The sequence below is a fragment of the Camelus dromedarius genome, chromosome 1 (genome assembly GCF_036321535.1).
Source record: "Camelus dromedarius isolate mCamDro1 chromosome 1, mCamDro1.pat, whole genome shotgun sequence".
NCBI lineage: Eukaryota > Metazoa > Chordata > Mammalia > Artiodactyla > Camelidae > Camelus > Camelus dromedarius.
Window position 1 is genome coordinate 10,462,284 of NC_087436.1, and position 24,581 is coordinate 10,486,864.

Consider the following 24,581-nt stretch of genomic DNA (forward strand, 5'->3'; position numbering starts at 1 on the left):
AATGTTGTGCAAAAGATGTGTTTCAATGGTGTTAACTCATGCCAAGTGGTTTTACTGAAAATAGTAATTTACGGAAGATCGTATCAGAGTGAGATGCAACGTTGCAGACAGTAGTTTCAGAGAATGTAGTCCCTAGAACTTCGTCCAATCACATCGCATGATCTCTTCATACCCTCAGCCCTCTCCCAACAGTCTAAGACAATAGAATTAAGCAGGATTCCCACTTCTACGCCTAGTCCTTCCGATGATTTCTCCTGAAATTCACTTAATAATGTTTGCTCAAGATCATAGTTTCTACGTAAAATAATAGAAATTATCGAATAACTCAAAAGTACACAATTAACCAAAAGTCTTCGTTTATACTTAATTATATGTTCATCAACGGATAGATCAGGCTAATGAAAATGCTATGTTCTCAAAAAAAATGGCAAAACAGTAATTAAAATATAACTAACGTAAATTGAAAACAAGACAAGAAAGAACATACCATTGATTTGGTCTGCAAATCATTTTTGTAATTATTTGATTCACAATTTTATATGAAAATGAAAATTTCTGAATTCCTTTTTCAGAGATTTTTTTGAATCTATATAGGAAAACAGCACATAGGCATTATTTTTGGATAACTCTGCTTGTTTTCCTCCATTGATTCCATTACAAAAGCATAGAATCGAAGATGGAAACATTAAATATCCCTCTAAGGTCACTGACATAATGGAAGGGCGATGTCTGAAGAAACAGAAAGAAAAAGACATTGTTCTTTAATTCTGAATTAAACTCTAAACGGTAGGAAATGAAGCTGTATTTATTAATACCCATTAGTTAAACTGCATCTATAGGAACACTGTAGCATCTGTGCAAGGACTTTTGTAAAGCAGAGTCGTGTTTCCTTAGGGAGCCCTCCCTCCCCGTTCCCTCAGCATCCATTCGCGCACAAGCCACTCGCGGGGCGATGGCTGCACTCACCAGTGTGGACGTTTGCGCGGCGTCCGCCCACTCCTCCGAGCCCTCGGGGGTCCGTGTGCTGTTGGGGATCCTGCGAGGGTTACGGGCTATCGCTTCACACCAGCCCAGCATTTTCTCCTTCCTCTTATCCCTTTTCAATTTCTGTAATTCTGAAAATAATTTACATTCCCTGAAACAGGTCACTTGTTGCGGTTGTCTGTTTTTGGAAAAAAATCTACATGATTGAAATTAAATAAGCAATTTAATGAAATACCAGTGGAGACATTTCATTTTACCGGGGGTGATGCGGAGGAGTAAAAGAACATTTCTGATTATGAATAAGCTCAGAGCCACGCGGCAATGGAAACAGTACACAGCTACTCAAAGGACCTGACGTTTTACACCCCCATTTGTGACACTTAGAGGCGGTGGGAATTCCTCGCATTGGGTTCTAAGTGTTATTTGCAAGGATCAGTTTCTAACAAAAAGTTCCTCTCTTGGGAGCCAAGAACAGATCCAGCTCCTGATATATCTACATATTTCAATGGCATCTAAAATTTGGCATTGCTTTTCAGCTGAATGTCCTACAGATGCAGAATGTGTTGAACACAGGCCAGTGATAAAAATCACTCCTTCTGGCAGTGGCCTGATTATCTCCCTCATAAAGTTCTGCCAACTAAAGAAGGAGAAATTCTAGTGCTAGTATGGTAAATTTAGTATATGACATCCATCACGAGTGAAATCTACTAAAATAATAATTTAAAAAAATTCTCCTTACTAGATCATGAGTAAAACTATTCCACAACTCTTTCTAGCTTTCCAGAACTTCCCATTTGGGGGATTTTTTTTTTTTTTTTGTCTCTGAAAAAGTTATATCAACAACGACTTTTAATGTAATGAAGAAAACATTGTTTCCTTGTAAAGTTTTACAGCCTAGTTTTCCACTCCACCACCCTCAGTAATTAGAAATAGTTTATTGCAGGTCTTTAGTTAAATGCATTACACTGTCAATTAAATATCAAAAATAATGTGGAGTAATTATTTTTCACAGCATCCAAAGCAATTAGCAATCTGGTGGCTTATAACATTTCAGGGATTCAAAATAGCACATTTCATAGGACTAACAAAAGTAACATTAGGAAAAGTTGCACTAACGGATTGATGAGTTATTACTCTACATGACAAAATACTCAAGTTAAATGGATCTGAATGATGTAAATAGGTATTATTTTTTAAAAAAACTTTCACTAAATTAAGTCTTAAGATACTCAATGGAATGGCTTTTTAATAAAACTGGCAATCTAATATGAGTAAATCATTCTTCTGAGGTGCAGGAAAGTGGAGGAATGCTTCAAAACAACTGTTTGAACGAGTAACAAATTATTGATGCTTACCCTTTCAAACACATTGCTTGAGATCTTATTGAAAACTCTTATCTATGTTATACAAAATCTGCATCTTCAACTAATTTGCATTCCACAGAAAGTAAATATTTCCACATTCCTGGTACACTGTATCTCGGCTAGTCATCAGTTTTTAATTACATTTCTTGAAGTGTGCTAAGAGTAAATGAAAATGAGGATCTTTATTCAAAGGCAGGGAGTGAAATGATACATAATGACCAAAATAGTTTAATCAAGTGCAAACAAATGTTCTACTTGTAAGTCATTTGCCATTTTTAAAGTTTTAACTCTATAATTAAATACCACTTTAGTACTTATAATAAAGTGTTGAATTCACCCATGAATAAAAAGCGTAGTAAAGGGACCCATGAAATTATATCATCAGTACTCATTCTGGAATGCGTTTTTAAAAGCAGCCAATTTCTTATTTCCCATTTAGCTTCTGAGATTAAATAAGACCGTTTCATGTCATTTGCAGCCTTCTCTTGTGGTGGTGGCGGTGGTCAGAGCTATATTCTTCCCTATTCAGTCAACATTAATCCATAAGTATTTCTTGAGCCCTTACTATACTGAAGGAACTAAAGTCAGCATGGAAATGCCAGAAAAGGAGGATTATTTTCATTTTTGATTCGGGTCAAAGTCAATGCAATATTCTCAAGAATTTTAAAACCCACGAATAACTAGGATCTTTCTGACTTGATAATTTTTGGATCTGTAAACTTATTTGCTCAGAGCCAGGGTGAATGCATGCCCCTTTTGATCTTAGACGTCCTCCCTGAAGGTGGCTTGTGCAAACCATTTCTGAACTGTTTGGCTGAAGTCATCATGATAGAGCTCTTCAACTTTGGTTTAGCCCTGCTGATGTAGTATGGTTAAATAATACAACAAGTTAAAATACTTGCACTCCTTTTACCTTAGTAATGAGTTCGTAATAGTCATTGACTATTCTACATTGGACACTATACTGTCCAGCCCATTATGGGAAAATGGAAAAGGAACACAATACATGACTGTGGCCCTGGAAGACTGAAAAGCTCATCATTAAACTAAGACATATTCATAGGAACCTCTACACAGGAAGTTAAATGTAGGGAATGACCAGACCAATCTATGTAGCATCATTTCAGGTTTTTAATATATGAATGAAGATGATGTGAGACTATAAGAAAGCCCTATGATGGTTACATGACTACATTTGGACATTCACATCATAGTATTATAAGAGAAAAGTTTTTGCCTAATGACTTGCTCAGTATAAGATGCTTCCACCCACTTTACCAGCTCCTTGAGAGTCAGAGAATCCTATCTGAATGAAACTAGTGTGTAAATGGCTGCCAAGAAAGCAGCTTAGGTGCAGGTGAGTTGAAAGGGAGAGAGAGGACAGAAGGAAGAACTCAACTGCCCCATCCCACAAATTCCTGTGGCTATGGGACTGTGACAGTTGCCAAAGACAGTATCTTCCTTTCTGTTATCGCTAAACACTTAGACTTCAGGTCACACTTTGAAACGATCTTTTTGCAACATTGATGATCAAGTGGAAATTTGGGAAATAGTTTAGACTATAGATTTGAGATAACTGAAGGATTCGTGATGTTGTTTGCCAAGCCTCCACAGACCAGCATTCTTCCCACACAGGTCTGGGGTACTCATCACTTTCTTAGCTGTAAGAACATACTGTCAGTCAGAAGGGGAGGCAAATTATGAACATTTATAATTAACCCTAATGCACTTTAAACTGTAAGGATCATTAGCAATATATCAGAATAGGAAAGTGGTCATTAAGTATTCATGTTAATTACCGTCTAACCACTGAACCAAGCTAATATGAGATGCAGCAATGAGCAACTTCTATGATGATCGCAGGAAATTGAGATTTAACTAAGCTTAATTTTTAATATGCTGCTCTTAGCAGACATTTAATTTAATAAATAGGAGCACAGTGCATTCTCTGTGAACTAAATTGACAGCAAATCCAAATTAGGAAGAAAAAAAAAGCAAGGCAGTTGGGTATGTATCACAGAGAATAATTTACTTTTGATGCAGGAAACATTTATTAAACACTTCCTTTGCACCAGACACTGGGCTTGCAACTATTGGTAAAGAGATGAAAGAGATCGGGAGCTTAGAGGTAGAGGGGAAACTGACAAGTAGACCAACTTTGGGGAACAAGCAGGGCAATGAGTACTATCCACACTCTGAGGAAAGATGTTTGACTTAGCATCAGCCGAAGGAGAAGGTTGATGCTGGACAGTTCTCCGAAGAAAATACGATTCCAAATAATTTACATGAAAATTACAATTCTCTCCATGCCAAGGGCTTTCGCAGCTGCCAGCTGCCTCACACGGCTCCAGGAGGCCCCACTGTAATGCGTGTAAATGGCACCCTGCTCCAAGGGGCTCTTCACACAAACACCATGTGAGCTGTGCCCCTGGAAGCCGTGCAGCCCAGTGGGCTGAAAGCCAAGGCCGTTTCTCCAGGTGAAGCTTATTATACAGATCTTACAGCACCCCAAGTCTAACATGATTCAGTCTTAAAATAAGAACTCTTTTCCATATAAAAAAAAAACGCAGCTGCCTGCCTCTACCTTGTCTGTCTACCTCTGAAACTGTTTCCTTCCTAAAATTCTGTCCACTCCATGTCATCCCCTGTAGGGGAGTCAGGAGCCCAGCCAAGGCCTCCCCTCTTCACCACATACAAGGAACAGAGACAGCTTCCCCCACCTCCACTCATCTAGAAAACCATCCTCAAATTTGAGACTTGAGAAGAGTCCTTGTCTAAAGATTTGAAAAATTTAGAGATTTTTTTTTCCATCAGAAAATTTAGAGATGTGGCTATTTCTTTAACTACATGTCACTGAGGAATAGAAGTCTTGAAGACCAAACACTCTTCCCCCAAGAATAACAATGAAGTCCCACCTCCATGATGAAAGGAACAACTTGCAAGTAAGGGAAGGAGGGGGTAGTTAGAAGTATGCTTCCCTTCCTCAGTGGCTCCAATACCTCTGAGAATTGTTTGCTTCTTAGGATGGGGTGTGTGTGTGTGTGTGTGTTTTCCAAGAGTACTCCCTTGATCCTCAAAAGACTATAACTTGCATGCCTAAAACTCACACCAGCTGCTACTCTGGATGCCTGCCTGGATGCTCTGAAGGGCTCACACATACCTGTGAATTGTCCTTGAAGACTTCGAGTCCTTGCCACCACCAAGGACTGCCTGCTGGGGATGAATTTTGGAAGTCTTTAGACCAGACAGTCTGCAGATTAGATAACTATATTAAATTTACTGCTATGAAATGGAAATAGGTCCTGGGGACCTTCTGATTTCTCTGAGTAGGTTGTGAGCTTTCTCAGCTGGAGAGAGGTTCCCTGTTGGACGGTAGGATGGGGACTGCTAACTGATACAGAGCCCAATACGTAACTGTTCATAGTAAAATCAGTGATAGGACAAGATGGGTCTCCACTTTTGAGTTAAGTTAGAAACTGGGAACAACTATAAGGTGACTTATAGTGAAGGTTTAAATCCTTAAGCGCTTTTTGCTTGTGAGACAGGAGGGAAGGGGGCAGGGCACAGCCATTGAAGGAATGACACAGCAATGAGGACAGGACACACTGGTTAGAACCAAGATGGCAGAAGATCGAATTCCAGTAGACCTTGAGCCTCACGGCACACCCACTGGTGCCATGACAGTGCCTCGGCTGACCATAAAAGGGCAAAAGTGGGTGGGACCCAGTTCCTGGAAATCCCTGCCCCTTTCTCATAATAGTTGGAATAATCCTCCTACTCGTTAGCATGTGAAATTACTCAGCCCATAAAAACTAGCAAGTCCACACTTCGTGGTTACTCTCTCTCTGGCTTTCTGAAACAGCTCACACTCTGTCTATGGAGTGTGTATCTACTTTTACTTTAAACTGAGCATCCAACACCTCTCGGCTTCTCGCTCCCTCACCTTTTGAGATGGCCCACATTCTGCCTAAGGAGTGTGTATCTCCTAAGTCGCTTTCCCTTCTGCGTGAAACAGACCACACTCTGTCTATGGAGTGTATAGCTGTCTAAATAAACTTGCTTTCACTTTACTATGCCTTGCTCCTGAATTCTTTCCTACATTAGGCAAAAAGCTATTCTCCGGGAACACTTAGACTATAGGAAAGATATATTTAGTATATAGTTGTCTTTTTAAAAACTCTCCCTCTCCCTTGCAAGCCCTTTTAGAAGCACAGATCTTTCTGGGAGGTCTTATAAGTTCCTCTAGCCTTGTAAGGAAGCCTGGTGGTAAATAAAGAGAAGGGGGCTCCCATGCCCCTCTGCTGGGGCAGCGCAGAGAGAAGGGCTTGGGAGAGCCAGTCTTGGGAGCAGTGTGAGCTATAACACTAAGGTTGTTAGAAAAGGAGGAGGGACAGCTCCGAGGTCGGCTACCTCGGGAAACCGAGTAACAGCAGTGACTCCTCCAGTCTGAATAGACTCCATCACAGGTGAAGGGAAGGGCACGCCCAGCCCAGCACCGCAGATGGGGGAGCTGCTCCTTAGCTGTGACTAAGGAGCCTCTCCATGAAGTCGTGGGGCTGGCTCTACATTCAGCACACATATCGGGCCAGTCATGGAGGCATAAAGAGTGAAGTGGGAGGGGCTTAGAGTTTAAACTCTGTCATGTAAAGAGCTTAGGGATCATCACTCTCCTTCCAAAAAGATAAAGCTGAACAAACTCAAAATTGATGCTTTTTCTTGGAACCATTAGAGAATGAGGTGGTAGGGATAAAAAACACCGCCCCCAAACACAGCGAGACAGATGCATACAGAGACTTTTGGGCAGTTTCAGAATACACACAGAGAAGCTGCTAGAACCATACGCTGCTGGTAGCACCAATGATTTTGATGTATTACTGGAGGCACACTATGGACTTGGTTGAGAATGAGAATTTCCTGGGAGCTGCGTTCTTAGTGGAGGCCCCACCTTTCCTGGGTTTTGCCACCAGGAAACTTGGCTAGATCTCATGTGAACAGCTGAGAAAGACACCACTGTGGCACTAGTGGGGAGAAGGGGAGAGTAACCATCAAGAAATGTCCTAGAGACTCATCCTTCAGTGACAGTATCTTAGCACAGTCATAGTAACCTACCTGAGTGAAGGGCATTGCCCCCACTCCAGGCCTTTCTAGGAAACTAAGCAAGACTTGTGAAGACCACAGCCCAGAAACACAGGCCCGCTAAAAGACTCAATCATACAATTACAGAATACAGCCCCTCTTCTGTAACTTACCACTGTACCAGCAGGGCTTCTGGATGATAATAGCAGATTACAACTGAGCACACTGCAGGGTGCAAACTCTCTTTGAGAAGGAGCTCTTAGAGAGATTCAGAGTCAACAGAACAGATAGACACAGGATGCTAGAAGAATCTGAGGCATCTGGTAGCAGACGCTGTAGCAAACAGTAAATACAGCCCAATTTCTGGCCAGAATAACAGACACTCACTTCCTGTGCGTCTACTTCAGTTTCTACTACCTAATATGACACATGTGATTTTCAACCAAAAAAAAAAAAAAAAAATTAGAAAGCATACCAAAAAGGAAGAAAGAAAAAAGTTTGAAAAGATGGAAAAAAGCACAAGAACCAGATTCAGACATGACAGATATTGGAATTATCAGATAGGGAATTTAAAAATCAATTCTTCATACGTTAAGGGTTGCGATGGAAAAGGGAGACAGCATACAAGAACAGATGGGTAGGGTAAGTAGAGAGGTAGGAACTCCAAGAAAGAATCAAAGGAAAATGATAGAAATCAAAACACTGTAACAGAAATGAAGAATGCATTTGATAGGCTCATCAACAGACTGGAGAGGGCCAAGAAAACTACCAATGAGTTTGACAACAAATGAGTAGAAACTTCCCAACTGAAATGCAAAGAGAATGAAAAAAAAAAAAAGCAGAACACGCAAGAACTGTCTGATTATTTCAAAAGATTTAACATTTGCATAGCTGAAATAGCAGCAGCAGAAATAAAGATAACAAAGCAGAAGACATAGCTGCAGGATACAAAGCTGATACACAAAAGTCAACTGCTTTCCTATGCACCCAAATGCCTGTATACTGTCAGTGAACAACTGGAATCTGAAATTTGAAAAGCAAAGCAACACCATTTTCAATAGCACCCAAAAAACAAATATTTAGGTAAAAATTTAATAGAATAATTAAAGGATCTTTGTGGGAAACTACAATGTCTTGATTGTAAAAATCAGAGAAAATCTAAATAAATGCAGACAGATTTTGGGTTCACAGATGGGAAGGCTCAATAGTGATAAGGCGTCAGTTCTTCCTAACTTGAGCTATAGATTCAGCACAACCTCCATCAAAATCCCAATAAGCTGTTTTTGTAGACATTGACAAGTTTATTCTAAAGCTTATATGGAAAGGCAAACATCTAAAAGAGCCAACACGATAGTGAAGAAGGAGAAAGCTGAAGGACTCACACTACCCGCTTTCAAAACTTACCATGAAGTGACAGTAATCAATTCGGAGTGGTACTGGCAAAAGAATGAATGTATAAAACAACGGAACAGAATAGAGAGTGCAAGAATAAACTCATAATTATTATCAACTCATCTTTGAAAATAACAAAAGCAACTCAATGGAGAAGAGATAGTCTTTTCTATGAATGGTTCTGGAAGAACTGGCCATTCACACGTGAAAAATCACATCTAGACACAGAATCTTACATCTTCCACAAAAATTAACTCAAAATTGATCACAGAACTAATTTAAGTGAAAACTATAAAACTTCTAGAGGAAAACAAAGGAGAAAATGTGAGTGACTTTGGCTTCAGCAATGAAGTCTTAGACAAGATACTAAAATCATGATCCATGAAAGAAAAAACTGATGTTAGAATTTATTAAAATTATAAACCTCTATTCCTTAAAAGACTTTTAAGAGAATGAAAACTGAGGCCATAGACTGGGAGGAAATACTTGAAAACTACATATTGGATAAGGAACTTGTATCTAAAATATACAAAGAACTCTTTAAAATCAATAAGAAAACAAACAACCCAGTGAAAAATGGCCAAATGATCTCAACAGACACCTCACAAATACAGGTGACAAATAAGCGTAGGAAAGATGCTCACCATGATACGTCATTAGAGAATTGCAAATTAAATCAACGAGATACCACTACACATCTATTAGAATGGCTTGAACCCAACTGATAACACCAAACGTTCTCCAAGGATACAGAGCAACAGGAACTCTCATTCATTCCCGGTGGGAATGCAATAGGGTGCAGCCACCTTGGAAGACAATTTGGTAGTTTTTTTAAACAAATCTAAATATTACCATATAGTTAGATTTAGATTTTATATTTAGATTTAGATTTACCATATACCAAATACATACCATCTGTATATGTACTGGTCTGTGTACATACACGTTTATAAATATTTCTACATGTAATTGAGCTAAACATGAGTTCACTTGTAGCTATTTACCCAACTGACTTGAGATTTATGTTTCCACAAAAACCTGTACACAAAGGTTTATAGCAGCTTCATTCATAATTGCTAAAAGCTGAAAGAAACCAATATATCATTTAATAGGTGAATAGATAAATAAATTCTGGTACATCCATACAATGGTACATTATTCAGAGATAAAAAGAAATGGCCTATCAAGCCGTAAAAAGCAATGAGTGAATGCTAAAAGTATATTATCATGTTAAAGAAGCCAGTCTGACAGGGGCAAATTTATGTATAATTCCAATTACATGCCATTCCGGAAAAGGAAAAATCATAGGAACAGTGAAATAAACAGTGATAGGGCAGTGAAAACATTCTGTAGGACACTGTAATGGTGGGCGCGTTAGAAACACATTTGTGCAAATCTATAAAACTTCACAGTACAAAGTGTAAACCTGAAAATGTACACGAATTAAAACATATCATTTCAAAGGCTGGGAGATCCCAAGACGGAATGTGAAAAATACAATCTAAATATGTGACAAAGATATGAAATGACCTCACAGAAAAGTATGCGGGAAACTGTGCTGACCTAAGTACTTCAGAGAGAGTGGAGTCTCTAAGATTAAAAGCAAGAAGTAATTGCACATCAGCACTGTGTTGCCGCTCATATAGCTGTCCCCGTGGAGGTACGAGTTGACAGCTCTGGTACCCAGCTAGACACGTAGGCTGGGATGGAGCAATTAAGTAAGTGGTTGGCAGATAATGAGGGCCAGGCTTCTCAGTGTTGGAGTGGGAGGTTGCAGTTAAGCAGAGGGAGAAGCCAGGTGCCATGTGGTATTAGAGATGAAAACATCACTATGATTAGAGTTGGCGACATCAGTATGAACTCACATTTAGCTTAACTACATGTAGAAATATTTGAAAACATGTGTATGCACAAGGATTAGTACATATGCAGATACCTCTCTGCTCTGTCAGCTGAGAGGACTTAGAAGCAGACACTCCTCCAGCAAGGAATATACCTCGCACTTAGATTTTGGTTTCTAATACTGTTCTCCAATAAAAAGGACCAGGGCTGCCTGGAGAAATGGCTGATTCCAGGACTGGGGCAGGAAATATACAAGATGAGCCTGGAGCAACCTGCAGTGCCAGAAAGTACGGAAATGCTGAGAAACAAAACAAAAAACCAACCGAACCACCGACCAATCAAACGCAATGACGGGTATATGCCAAAGGGACATAGAAGCCAAACAAAATCACTGTCAATGGCTGCAGTTGGAATAATCTGAACCAAGCAAAACAAAGTATTATATATATCAGATTATAACCCAAAGCATAAATTAAATACCTATGAATTTATAGTGATATAAATAACTGAATACAAAATAAATGGGGAAGAGAGAAATCTCTCATGTGGAATTCTAAATAAATTATGCAGATAGTCCACTCTCAAAGGCGGAGGAGGAGCATGATTCCCCATTCCAGTACAGACAGTATAAAGTAACAGAGTATAATATATAGTATATATGGTATATAGTATGTGTGTATGTATATACAGTATATAGTGTGTGTGTATATATATACAGTGTATACTGTGTGTGTGTGTGTGTGTGTGTGTGTATATATATATATATATATACAGTGTATAGCAACAGTATATAATAATGATATGGAAAGATGGAAAAGACGAGTTAACATCACAGTGGAGAAACCCAACAGACCTCACCTTGGTCGAGTTACTAGGGTTAACACCAACAATGATGTCAGGTTGATAGTATGTACCCTTTTTAGATGTGATGAAAATGGTACTTTACCTCTGGGATCTTCCTCCCCCGTAATCCCAGTCTGAGAATCAGAAAAATTATGAGGAACCATCGAGGAGCATTCTATATAATACCTGACCAATAATCTCCAAGGCTGTCAAGGCCACCAAACAAGGTGGGTCTGGGAAACTGCCACAGATCAGAGGAGATGAGAAGGCATGCGGTTAGATGGGATGTATCTTGAATGGGATGCTGGGAAAATGACATTAGGTAGAAATGAAGGGAAGCTGAATAAAGTACAGACTTTAGTTAATTTTAATGTATTAACATTAGTTCATTAATTGTAACAATTATGCCAGACTAATGTAAGGTCCTCAGAGGGGAAACTATACAGAGTGTATGGGAACTCTTTGTATTAAGTGAGCTTTTCTGTAAATCTAGAACAGTTACACAATTTTTAGAAAGTTTGTTTTCAAAACTGAAACATGGATTCTATTTTTCAGGTCTGTGAAAACTACACTCCATTTCTCCAAACAGTTCTAATCAATAGCCAGTAGAAAAGTGCACACGTCCAAAGACAAATGATTTAATTACTCTGACAAATTGGTCTAAATTACATGGTTCAGGCACTTAGCACAAAGAAAGGCAAGTGAAGGTAGGCATTTTGATGCAAGTTATTTTTACCTTCTTAGGAGAAATAAACAAATAACTACAAGAGGTCGGCAGAAAAATATGTATTACTTGTTTGGGATTCAAAAGTGACCAAATTGGTTTTACTTAAAGCTCCAAATAAATTAATCACCACTGGGTTGAAAATAGGCTAACTTCCACCCTCATCTCTGTAGAAATGAGGAAATTTAGTGAAAGATTGAAATTCCTAAAATTTAGTGTGCAGTGTCTTTGAAGAATACATTTGCTATGTGGACCAGACATGTTCAAGAAGTCTGTTTACCAAGGATATGAAAATGTAATTGTGTAAGAAGGAAAACAAAAACAAAAAAGAAACTTCAGTTTCTTGAGTAGCTTTATGAACACATTTAAAGATGTTTAAATAAAATATGGGCTTCTAACTTTTTCCAGTGTGAAAACATCTTATCTATCTTTTTATCATAAAAAGTTTAGCAAGCCATTGATTTCATAGTAAATATATTTTATGTATATATTTATTGAGAAAAAGCATTGCCATGTGAAATTTTCTGATTGTAATAACTTTGTCATCCATCCCCTAGATTTATGTCTCCATCTTGAAAGTCACTGAGATGTCTAGATGTTTTGCTTAAAATTTGAAATACGTAGTTTTTACCATCCTCATTGAGCCTGAAAATACAGCTTTCAGGAAGATTGGTTTCCTTTCAAATTCTCTTGATCTTTGAGCTCATTTCAAGAGGATTATGTTACTCATTACTCAAGGGAAGTTTCAGAAAGGCATATGCCTTTGTAACAAGTAGATGCTATAGAACATTTCACATCAAATATTTTAAACACCTTTCATTGACCCACTTAAAACCATTACCATTGGGTTACTGCATTATTTAATATACACAAAATTCTGCATCGCTAACATGTGAAAAATGTATGAGGATATAAATAAAGATGTGATTGAATTTCTAGGTTTATTAGAGGAACTTTTATCATTTACATAAATGTAGTTTTTTCCCCTAAGTTCTGCAAAACTCTTAATTAAAAATAACTTTCTAGACCACTTTCCTTGTTTTGTCCATGCTAAGGGACTCTGAACCTCTATTCATTTCCTTTTCTATCTTACCAGCTGAAATTTCTACTCAATTTTTTATAATCAAAGAGAGATTTTATTTTTTGGACACTGTCACTCTTCTAGAAGAGCTACATGTTTCCCTCTTCACATTTGCATTTAGGGAACTAGAAGACAACAGTATAATTTAATATTTTCTAATGTTTCTACTATATATTTTACATACTTAGTTTATTAATGTTTGAATGTCATCAACCACTGGGGTACATCTTTTTTGCCTGTATTTTTTACCTGACGTTCCAAATATATCTTGGTAGTTCACTCAGACTTCTTTTGCAAGTAAGTAGATTGGCAAATAAGTAGATTTCTTAGTTGCAAGTATATATCAAAAATCAGTAAATTCTTAGTACTCACTCCCAAAGAATCTCCCTCTTCCCTCTCCAGTAGTGATAAATGCATAAAATAAAGAAAAAAAGGCAATACAGTTCTAGTATTTTATTAAATTTAAACTTGTTATCCAATTTAAGTTTTTAATAATCAGTAATAATCATGGTAAATATACGGTTTTTAAACAAAATCTTGTCAAATGAAACATATGGAAGCCTACTTGTGGATTTCCTTCCATATCTGAGGTTAACTGAACATACAGTATCCATAATATAGTAGAATTTACTTATTTTAACATTAAAATTATGTGTGACCTAATCAGAATTACATTTCAATATCCAAAATATGATTGAGTATACTAGTGTATACACTGAGTCTTTTTTTTAAAATCATGGACACTTGACCTGATTAATAACTCAGATATCAATTACCAAGATTTTTCTTTTTATAGTACATTTATTTGCCACAAATGACTCTTTGCCATTCTCAGAAATTACATGTCCTTAAATATTCAGTAATATCTGGGTTTTGAATATCATAGTTTAATTGATGATAAATCAATGCCCAAATTCAAAATGATAAAAGATACATTCACTGTCAATAAATTACTTTTTTAATTTTTGTTTCCTGAGAAGCTGACACTTGTAAGTCTCCTTGTGGCCCCTTATCTGTGTTTTTCTCCTTGTGATGTCTTTTCCCAGCTCCCATAATTTTGTCATGCAGTCTATAAGAAACTACTCCAGCAGTAACCCTGCAATATCTTGCCTGGTTACATACTTGCTTCCCTGTCTGTGAGAGCTTGGTAGTTTATTTACTCCACCACCAGAGAGCCTCTTGCATTGCATTGCTGTTTGTTCATTGTCTGCCTCCCTACCTACATTGAGGGTACTCTGAGAAAGGGGTGAAGCTGTTTTCCAATGAATCTCTTCTATCTTCAGGGCCAAAACCAGATCATAACACTCAGCAGATACTCAATAATATTAGATGAATATTAAAATAGGAAGAAGAAATGCAGGCCTCCACAATACAGAAAATATTGTCCACATGTTAATGACAAGCAAAAACATTACCCAGGGCTGAACCCTCTTTTAACACTGTCTACATACATGACTTATAAGAATGGTATAAAAAAGTAAGTTAAAATTGAAGTCGTAAAGAGAGAAGGTCATTTTGCCAGGATATGACAAAAACTGCAAACTACTTTCATGATAAATAGGATGCTGGCACCAAATGAGAGACTATAAGATATAGAAAACTATCCAACAGTTGATGCTAAAAGAGAAAACCAAAACTTAATTTGAATGCATCAAAAATTATGAGCTTTCACAGAGTTCTAATGTCGCTAATTTCACCATAAAAGAGAAAAGAACATACATGTATATACATAAACAAATGTGTAATTTGGAACTGATTCTCTCAGAGCTAAATTTGGATATGCAAATAGTAATTTTTAAAACAGCAGCTGTGAAGAGCCATGTAAAGATAAATTTGACATTTACAATGTATTCTGCTTCATTGTGGAAGAAAAATTTTGAACTGATGTTAAAAGAAGAAAAAGAAACTTTGTTTTTTGACACAGTAAAATAAAAAGAGACTTTGGTGGACTTTATATCCTTCCAAAGATTTCCTGTATGCTCAAGGCATGCACCTTAAGAGAATTTTTTCCCCCAGAATAGAGTCATATGAAATAGAGAGAAAGCTCTAATATGACATTACGCCCTGTTGCCTGATTCCTGACTACACCTTTTCAGTAACATGTAATAGATGCTTTACAACGGACTAAACAGCTTCTTAAAATTTAATCCATAATGCACAGGAAATGCCTGAAGCTTGAAACAGTAGCTTAAAAGGAGCAAGGCTGCTGTAGCCAAAGAAAAGAAAAAAGGATCTAGAGAAGCAAAAAAAACCCAGGAAGGAATGGTAGTTCAGGAATTATAGGAGTGAGTTGAATGATACCTAGGTGTCACACTTTATTGCTTAATCATAATCAATACCCATGATAACTTGTTTCATGCAGGCTTATCTAGGGCTTCTGAGCTGCTGCCAGGTGCAAACAGCAGGTATGCTTTAGGGCATTTGCTGTAAAGATGCTTCATGACCTTTGGCAATGGGAACTCCCAATAACAGGAACCACCCAAAGGATTTGCTCGGACAAGCTGCAGACAGATTTCTTGTGCTCATTCAGTAGGCTGAGAAGTAAAGCCCTGACCAAAGAGACCGTGGTTTCAGAGCAGGGGTAAGCTTCGCCCCAGGACCCTTGATCTCTTGCTTTCTTTGACCCCAGAATTCATCATCAAATAAAAATGCAAGTTACATATTATATGTTGCTACTGCTGAAAACTCTCCCCAGATAGTTTCTGTCAGACAACTCAAGGAGGATAGACAAAATAAGAGAGCATTTTCCAACAATTTATCTATTAAAGAACATTATAAAAGTCTATTTTGTTAAGGTAAGAAAACATTAAGGCTATTCAATAAAAGTAACCCAATGATCATTCCATATTACACAAAATTATATAGCTTTGTTTAAGAATCACTTCATGATTTAGATAAGTTAATACAATACTATGTCCAGATTTTACACTGTTACTGTATAGCACAAGAAAATATATACAAGATCTTGTGGTAGCTCACAGCGATGGTGGGGGGGAATATGACAATGTTACAAATCAAGACGCTCTTGTCATTACTATACATTCTCTATGCTCCTGTGCATAACAAAAATCTCCTGCTGGGTTGTGGTCAACATGTAGGAAGACTGGTTGATATAATATTGGAAATTGGCATCTTGCAAAACAGTGAATCCTCCCAAACCTGTCTTTGAATATTACAGAAGTGTAAAAACCTAAGAAATGTACATACTTGAATACTGGTCTTGTTTTAGGCATTTGGAACTCAACTTAGTGACTGAGTCAAAGGTCCAGTATATAACACATTGTTTAACAATTTTCTAGCTATGCAGGATTTCCATGTGTTTCAAATACAATAATATAAGAAAAAAATAATGACTCAGAAAGAATTATTTTTCAATTATCTATATAGAATTTTTCTAAATTTCTGTGTTGTATTAAAAAATGTCTAGAGGTTCCACAGAATAGAGAGCCCAGAAATGAACCCACAAACTTTGGTCAACTAATCTTCGACAAAGGAGGCAAGAACATACAATGGAATAAAGACAGTCTCTTCAGCAAATGGTGTTGGGAAAACTGGACAGCAGCATGTAAATCAATGAAGCTAGAACACTCCCTTACATCATACACAAAAATAAACTCAAAATGGATCAAAGACTTCAACAAAAGACAAGATACAATAAATCTCCTAGAAGAAAATATAGGCAAAACATTATCTCACATACATCTGAAAAATGTTCTCCTAGGGCAGTCTACCCAAGTAATAGAAATAAAAGCAAGAATAAACAAATGGGACCTAATGAAACTTACAAGCTTCTGCACAGCAAAGAAAACCATAAGCAAAACAAAATGACAATCTATGGAATGGGAGAAAATTTTCGCAAACGATGAAACGAACAAAGGCTTGATCTCCAGAATATATAAGCAGCTCATATGACATAATAAGAAAAAAACAAACAACCCAAACCAAAAATGGGGCAGAAGACCTAAACAAGCAATTCTCCAAGAAAGACATACAAATGATCAACAGGCACGTGAAAAAAATGCTCAATATCACTAATTATCAGAGAAATGCAAATCAAAACTACAATGAGGTGTCACCTCACACCAGTCAGAATGGCCATCATTCAAAAGTCCACAAATGACAAATGCTGGAGAGGATGTGGAGAAAGGGGAACCCTCCTACACTGCTGGTGGGAATGCAATTTGGTGCAGCCAATGTGGAAAACAGTATGGAGATTCCTCAAAAGACTAAGAATAGACTTACCATATGACCCAGGAATCCCACTCCTGGGCATATATCCAGAAGGAACCCTACTTCAAAAAAAACCCTGCACCCCAATGTTCATAGCAACACTATTTACAATAGCCAAGATATGGAAACAGCCTAAATGTCCATCAACAGATGACTGGATAAATAAGAAGTGGTATATTTACACAATGGAATACTATACAGCCATAAGAAATGACAACATAACACCATTTGCAGCAACATGGATGTTCCTGGAGAATGTCATTCTAAGTGAAGTAAGCCAGAAAGAGAAAGTAAAATACTATATGAGATCGCTCATATGTGAAATCTAAATAAAAAAAAAGAAGAAGAACATAAATACAAAAGAGAAACAGACTCATAGACATAGAATACAAACTTGTGGTTGCCAAGGGCAGGGGGTGGGAAGGGACAGATTGGGACTTCAAAATGTAGAATAGATAAACAAGATTACACTGTATAGCACAGGGAAATATACACAAGATCTTGTGGTAGCTCACAGTGAAAAAAAAATGTGACAATGAATGTATGTATGTTCACGTATAACTGAAAAATTGTGGTCTACACTGGAAATTGACACAACATTGTAAAATGACTATAACTCAATAAAAAAAATTAAAAAAAACTGTCTAGAGGTTCCAAATGACTATTGTCATTAGGATGTGGCACACTGTCCATTTGAAAAGCTTTAGCATTCAAACTAATCTCATTTTCTATTATTCCTGTCACTGTCCATATATTTAATCTTACAAGATTTTGTTTCAAAAACTTATTTAAGATATGGACAAAAATAGAGCAGAGTTGCATTTCTGTCTAGTACCCAAGTTTCCTGTTTGCTTTGGCTCGGTTTGTTGGCATATTATGAATAGTGTTTTACACAATGCAGAAGGGAAATATTTTAAAAATTAATTAACTTCCATGACAAAGAATCTGAAGTGCACATTTCTTCCCTGATTGCTGTCACATTTACCCAACATTATAGTGAAGCAGAATGGGATGAATTAAAGGAAACTGTCAGTCTAGAAATGTTGCCTTTCTCATCCTAGTGCAGAGAAAGATTAAGATGCCTTGAAATTTTTAAAAAAAGTCAGTGAAACATAAATCAGGGTTTTCATATGTGAGAAACAAAGTAGCCTTTTCCCCTCATGTATTATGGTAAGATTCTCATCCCTAATCACGCATAAAGAGTTTTTGTTGTTGTTGTTGTTGTTGTTGTTTTTAACATGGTATGGCACAATTCGGGGTGTTTAGTGAAAGCTCTAACTTGGGAAAAATTATTTAGGTAGAATATAATAACGAGATTGGTATTTAACCAGTGTTTTGCCTAAAACTATATAATCCAATATCAGAACTGTACTTAAGTTCCTTCTGGCCCATGGTGCTGTGTGGGTCTTATTCGGAGAACTTTAAACACAAGTCTTTGCCCTCTAGAGGACTTCACAGGAAAAGGCATAGAAAAGTTAAAGGCAGAAGAGTGAACTGACATAAAAGACACACACAATTTAAATTTGATTAATTAGAGTAAAGTATATGTATGTGACCCTATGAAACCAGACACAGAAGATAATAGCATGGGGTGTGCATTTGACATCTCTGTTTACATTATATGAAAACATTCTGCTTACTCACTTATCATGGCATTCTGTGTACACTTCCTTTGTTAATATTTGAGACCAGGAATTCCTAGATCATGAGTAATCCAAAATCAAATGCAGGGAAAGTTTGTTTTTGACAGTTTACTAAAATGACTAATTTCATGAACTGTAATGTCCAAAAGGATTGAAATTTGTTAGCCAAGGAGGCTGTTTGATACTGGAGTTCATTATTAATTAATTTAGTTGAGAAGCAGCTTAAAGTATTTGAAATGAAGATGTTTAAAAGAAAAAAAAAATAAGTAATACAATAAAACCAGCCATTATGAAGAGCTGGATGTTTTACTAGGCACAGTGGAATGGAATTCTAAATATGTTAGTCTAAGTGACATTTCATTCTAATTCAAAATTACCTTGGGGATCCTGCATACTTTTAGCCAATCCTTCTGGCATATGTAAAGTGAATGTTTTCTGCAGCTGTGTATCACCTTGAAGTAAAACTAAGTTGATTGCCTTCCCAATGAAGAGAACAAGACAACAGTTGATTAAAGTAGAATGCCAAAGAACACTTACTTTTTCATTTAAATATACCCAAGTAGACTCCTGAAGAATGGGAACTCTGTACCCATAACAGAAGATGAAAGTAGACCCTTGGGAGGGTTGACTGGAAGATAAAAGCTCTCAACCAAGAATTATCTGATGTAAGAAATATTTGAAAATCACGCTTCCCTTTTCTACAGTAAATACTAGTGTGACAGGCAACTTCCTTGTTTTACATCAGAAGAGCTATCACAGTAGTGCTGTATCTTGAAGTGAAAGATAAACATGGTTGATTACAAGTTACCTGCATTCAAGAAGCATTTATGCCAAAACAAATAATTCATCTATTACTTTCAAAATACTTTCAAGAAAAAAAAAAAGTGGAACTCACAGAAATGGAGTAGAAGGGTGGTTGCCAGAGGCTGGGGGCTCAGGGAAAGGTGGAGATGTTTGGTCAAAGGGTACAAATTTTTAGTTATAAGATGAATCAGTTATGAGGATCTAATGTCCAGCATAGTGACTACAATTTAAAAAATTGTATGATGTACTTGAAATTTGCCAAGAGAGTAAATCTTTAACCTCACCACACACATACACACAAAAGTAACCATTTGAAGGAATGGATGATTAGCTCACTTGATTGTGGGCAACATTTTACAAGGCATGCATGTATCAAATCATCACCTCACACACTTGAAATATATATAGTTTTGCCCACTGTACCTCAATAAAGCTGAAAAAACCCAAAATTGTTTAAAAATGATACTTCCAAGATAATCTGTACCAGAATACCAGAAATATGGCTATAAATTGTCATATGTTGTGATATTTCTCAGCATTTATTGTAAAACAAATAAAGTCAAACTGGGAAGACCCAATTCATTAGAAACTTCAAAAAATCAATTTCTTAAGGTTCTTCTCCAGCTCATGGACAATCTCGCTCCTTCCATCAGACTGAGGAAACTGAAGCCTAAGTAAGTTTCCCTTTAAGTACCAAGTTCACAACTCACATGGAGGTGGTGCAGGCTCGGGTGTGGGGAGAGGGGACCTTGTTTATAGGTTTAGGTGAAACTTGAACTTAGAAATTGCACTAGTCCTCAGTGATGTGTCAGTCCAGACTCTTGTGCCCCGGGACTTGGCCTCTGCTGCTGTCGCCTTGTTCCCTGACACCTGGTTATCTCAGCTCCTGTCAAGAGTCAGGGTGCCGTCAGGGCTGGGCTTTTTTGGCTTTCCATCCACCCGGTGGGAGCTGCTGCTGCTGACAGCCCTGCCTGCTCCCTGATGGCAAATTCACAGGCACTGTGACTCCCCGGCCTCTGCCTTTCCTGGCCTGGTGACACCAAGTGTGTGGGAGCAATGCCCAGGGGGAAGCTAAGCTCAGGGAGAGAAAAAGTGGCACAAATCCCTTGCCCTTCCTCCTGCTTGTGGACTGTTCTGGGGCCCAGGGGTTCTACAGGTCCGCCCTGGACACCTCCTCTTTGTGCTAGCCGACTCACCACGTTTTCTTGTGAAGCTATGGGAAGAAAGACAACGCAGTATCTTTTTGTGTTTTTCCGCACCTGCACTGCTCTGCAGCTGGACCCCTAATAAAGCATTAGCTTCGTGGAAGCCTTGCCTTGGACTCCTTTTTCTAGACTACCTGGGCTAAGACAGTAATTGCAACCTAAATATTGACTTTGATTCTTATTTTTAAAGACTTGAAAAGAATTAAATTCAGTTTAACAAGCATTACCATCTACAGCACAGGACGTCAGAAGGCTATACACATGCGTAAGGTCTGGGCTGAGCTGGCGATCTGGGTCTCGCAAAAGAGATGGACATGGGGCTTAGAGTAAGAGTTACTAACGGAGTGACATCTGAAATACTTAACAACCAGTGTGGCACGGGGACTACTGATTGCAGTAGATATAATCCTTTGGGTTGCTGGATTATCAGAGATGCTATGGCAGCCAGGTGGCAAGACTTCACTCAGAAGGCTGAGGTCTGCATCATTCACCACCTGCAGCAGAGAGGTGCTGGACCATTTTAATAGCTGGTCTGGGAGACCTGGCGTGTACCATCAGCTCTGCACACCAAATGCTGCAAGTCCCAGAGATGCATGAATAAAAAGATATCCACGTGGCTGAGATTTTATTGCATAGAAGCATTGGATTACTTAAATTCTTAGAAAACTTTTGTACTTTATATACTCATCTTTGGGATAGTTGTCCGCCTTTAAAGAAAATTTTCTACCTGACCTTCCTGAAATGGACCCAAATGTAGAGGGGGAAAAAAAAACCTCCCATACACCTTGCGACGTGCACTTCAACCACAGGGATGTGAGCTACTTTTATACACAATAATATTTATGAATTTCTTTGGAAATTTTGATATCATGTCTACATGCTATCTCAATAAGCCTCCTCTTTCTGTAATTTTAGTCAGTCCAGGATAATTCATAATGAGGAGAACTGAACTCAGTTTTACCTGCCTTACATTGACACATATGTTGAGTTTGATTTCAAATGCCTGCCTTTTTTTTTTTAACATACCGCTGATACCCTTCTTGAAATGTTTTCCTTCAGTTCGTCTTCAGGTAAATGTGTTCAGGTAGCTTTGTGAGCTACACAAGTGATTCCCTGGGAAGTCCACAATTTTGAGTTTCTCAAAGGCACTGATGTGAAAAAGCAGCTCAGCAAGATTCCTCAATGAAATATACAAAATCTCAATAATCTGTCACAATTTCTTCCAAAATTACCTCAAATTGGTGATGATTAAAAATCCCAATAGGAAAGAAAACTCATTCCTTTAATTACATCGCCCAACACAACATGCAGTGAGAACCGCTCACAAACCTCACAGCGTGACCATCCTGCTCTGTGACAGGATGGAAATTGGGCTCATGAACCCTCTCTTCTGATTTGAATAAAATGTTGCGATCTTTATTTGTCCCCTTTTATTGCATGTACTAGTGTGTGAAAACTGACCTCACTTTTTCCGTGCTTTAAACCAAACTATCAAATCTTTCCCGAAGTGAACTGCTCAGTTAGGATTCTGTAAACTGCTAAGACTCGTGCAAACCATGCTACGGTGTCAGGGCAATTCCACTCATTCAGCTGGCTGCCTGGGGGCTATTTGCTGGACATGCTGAGAAATGACCTGATTCTGGCCAGGGGAACGAAGGAGAGGAATTTAACACACTTTTGAAGGCGGAGTAATAAATTAATATTTGAAGAAAGGAGATTTCAGACTGAGATAATGGCAGAGAATCAGAGACCACAGAACCATAAAGATGTGTGTGGATAAAGAAAGGGGAAATATTAGAACTGGAATTTCGAAAAGCCCTTATTAGATAAATTACTTATTAGATGTGATTACTGTTTATTAGCCCTTATTAGACACAGTCTCCTTGTTTTAAAGATGAAGAAATTCTCAGAGAAACTGTCTTGACAACTCTCAGAGAAACTGTGTCTTGGTAACTGTGTCACACAGAAGACTTTCCTTAAAGGAGAACCATGTATCACAAAAGTGAGGATAAAAAGTACAGACGTTTTCTAAAAATTTAAGTAATCCAGTATTTCTAGACGTAAAAATTATATCTGGGTAGCAAAAATGGACAGTCCAACACTAGATCTTTCAATGTAGCCCTAACCTGTTTCCCCCAAACTGGACTCCACAGCCAGCTCCAAGCGTGTCCACGTCAGTGTCCTATAGGAATGGCCGAATTACTATGTCTCAGACAGAACTTCTCTTCTCTTCAGAATCGCTCTGTCACCTAAAACTGCCATTTTTGTGAGGACTTCCCATCCACGTTCTAACTAGAAATGTGGACGCCATCCGTGGTTACTGTCCCTCGTCGTACTTCTAGTCAGCCACTAGAATAGAGAGATGGACTTCAGAATGCATCTCCGGTCCAGCTCCACATCCTGTCCACATCCTGCTCACCCTGGCTTGACTCCATCTCTTCAGTTCTCTTCTGCATCATTAGAACATCTCCCTAGCTGGCTTCCCTACTCTGCACGTGGCACGTGGAATCCCACTGCAGCCTCCAGCTCAGTGGCAGCTTGAAGTACTCTTATGAAAAAGGATTGGGATCAGAGTTAGGGTTTTAGATTTGGTACAGAAGTGATTGTATAGAAGTTAATATTAGACATCATGGAAATATAGGTTATTGCCCCCAAAAAAGGATGGTGAAAAAGGAGAAGAGGTGAGGACAAAAATCCAGCTTTTCTACAGTCTACGGCTGTTTCATTTCTCCAGTCTTGCATGAGGATGTGGAATATTCTTTCATCAATTCACTAGTTAAGTCAGAAAATTAACTAGCTAGATTTTCCAAATAGTTACAAGAAGAAATATTTATAGTGCAGAAGGCTACGGAGAGCAAAATGCTAAGCTAATAGTGTTTGATGATTAATTAATCAGATACTTTAAAATAACTTTATGGATTCAATCACGGATTTAATTGTGTCAAACCATTCTTTAATTAGTACCAATTTTTTGAAGTTTTTGGGAGCCGAAAATAGTCCCAAATTATACTTTTAAAAGTCCACAGGTTTCTGAATAACTATTATCCATGCTTAACTCTCTGGAGGCTGTATTAAGAACTGTACTGTATAAACGATAATGACAGCCTTACATTATAAGCCCCTTTTATCTGCCATCACTTGTGATCTCAAGATCAGTCATTTTCTTCGCTACAGCAATGATCTTGATTAAATGTCTATGTGACAGAGGCATCAATGATTTAATCCCAATACGTTCACCATTTATCTTTTTCTTCCTACACGTTCAGGGTTTGGATCTCTTCTCTCTCTTCAACAATGTTTTTTTTTGTTTTGTTTCTTTTTGTTTTTAACCGTCACTGCACATCCGAATCAACAGGAGAATTAAAAAAAAAAAAATCATCATTTGCCTCAGTC

The 24,581-nt window shown here is 37.9% G+C and overlaps 1 protein-coding gene across 2 annotated transcripts in view; it reads right to left on the bottom strand.

Moving 5' to 3' along the window:
- Positions 1-24,581, bottom strand: part of MARCHF1 (membrane associated ring-CH-type finger 1) — a 436,459-nt gene that overhangs the window by 297,691 nt on the left and 114,187 nt on the right. For both annotated transcript variants that reach the window (XM_010986366.3, XM_064487462.1), the window contains exon 2: positions 967-1,115. In XM_010986366.3, coding sequence (XP_010984668.1) covers positions 967-1,077 — 111 coding nt within the window. In that variant the 5' untranslated portion in view covers positions 1,078-1,115. The remainder of the gene's footprint in view (positions 1-966; positions 1,116-24,581) is intronic.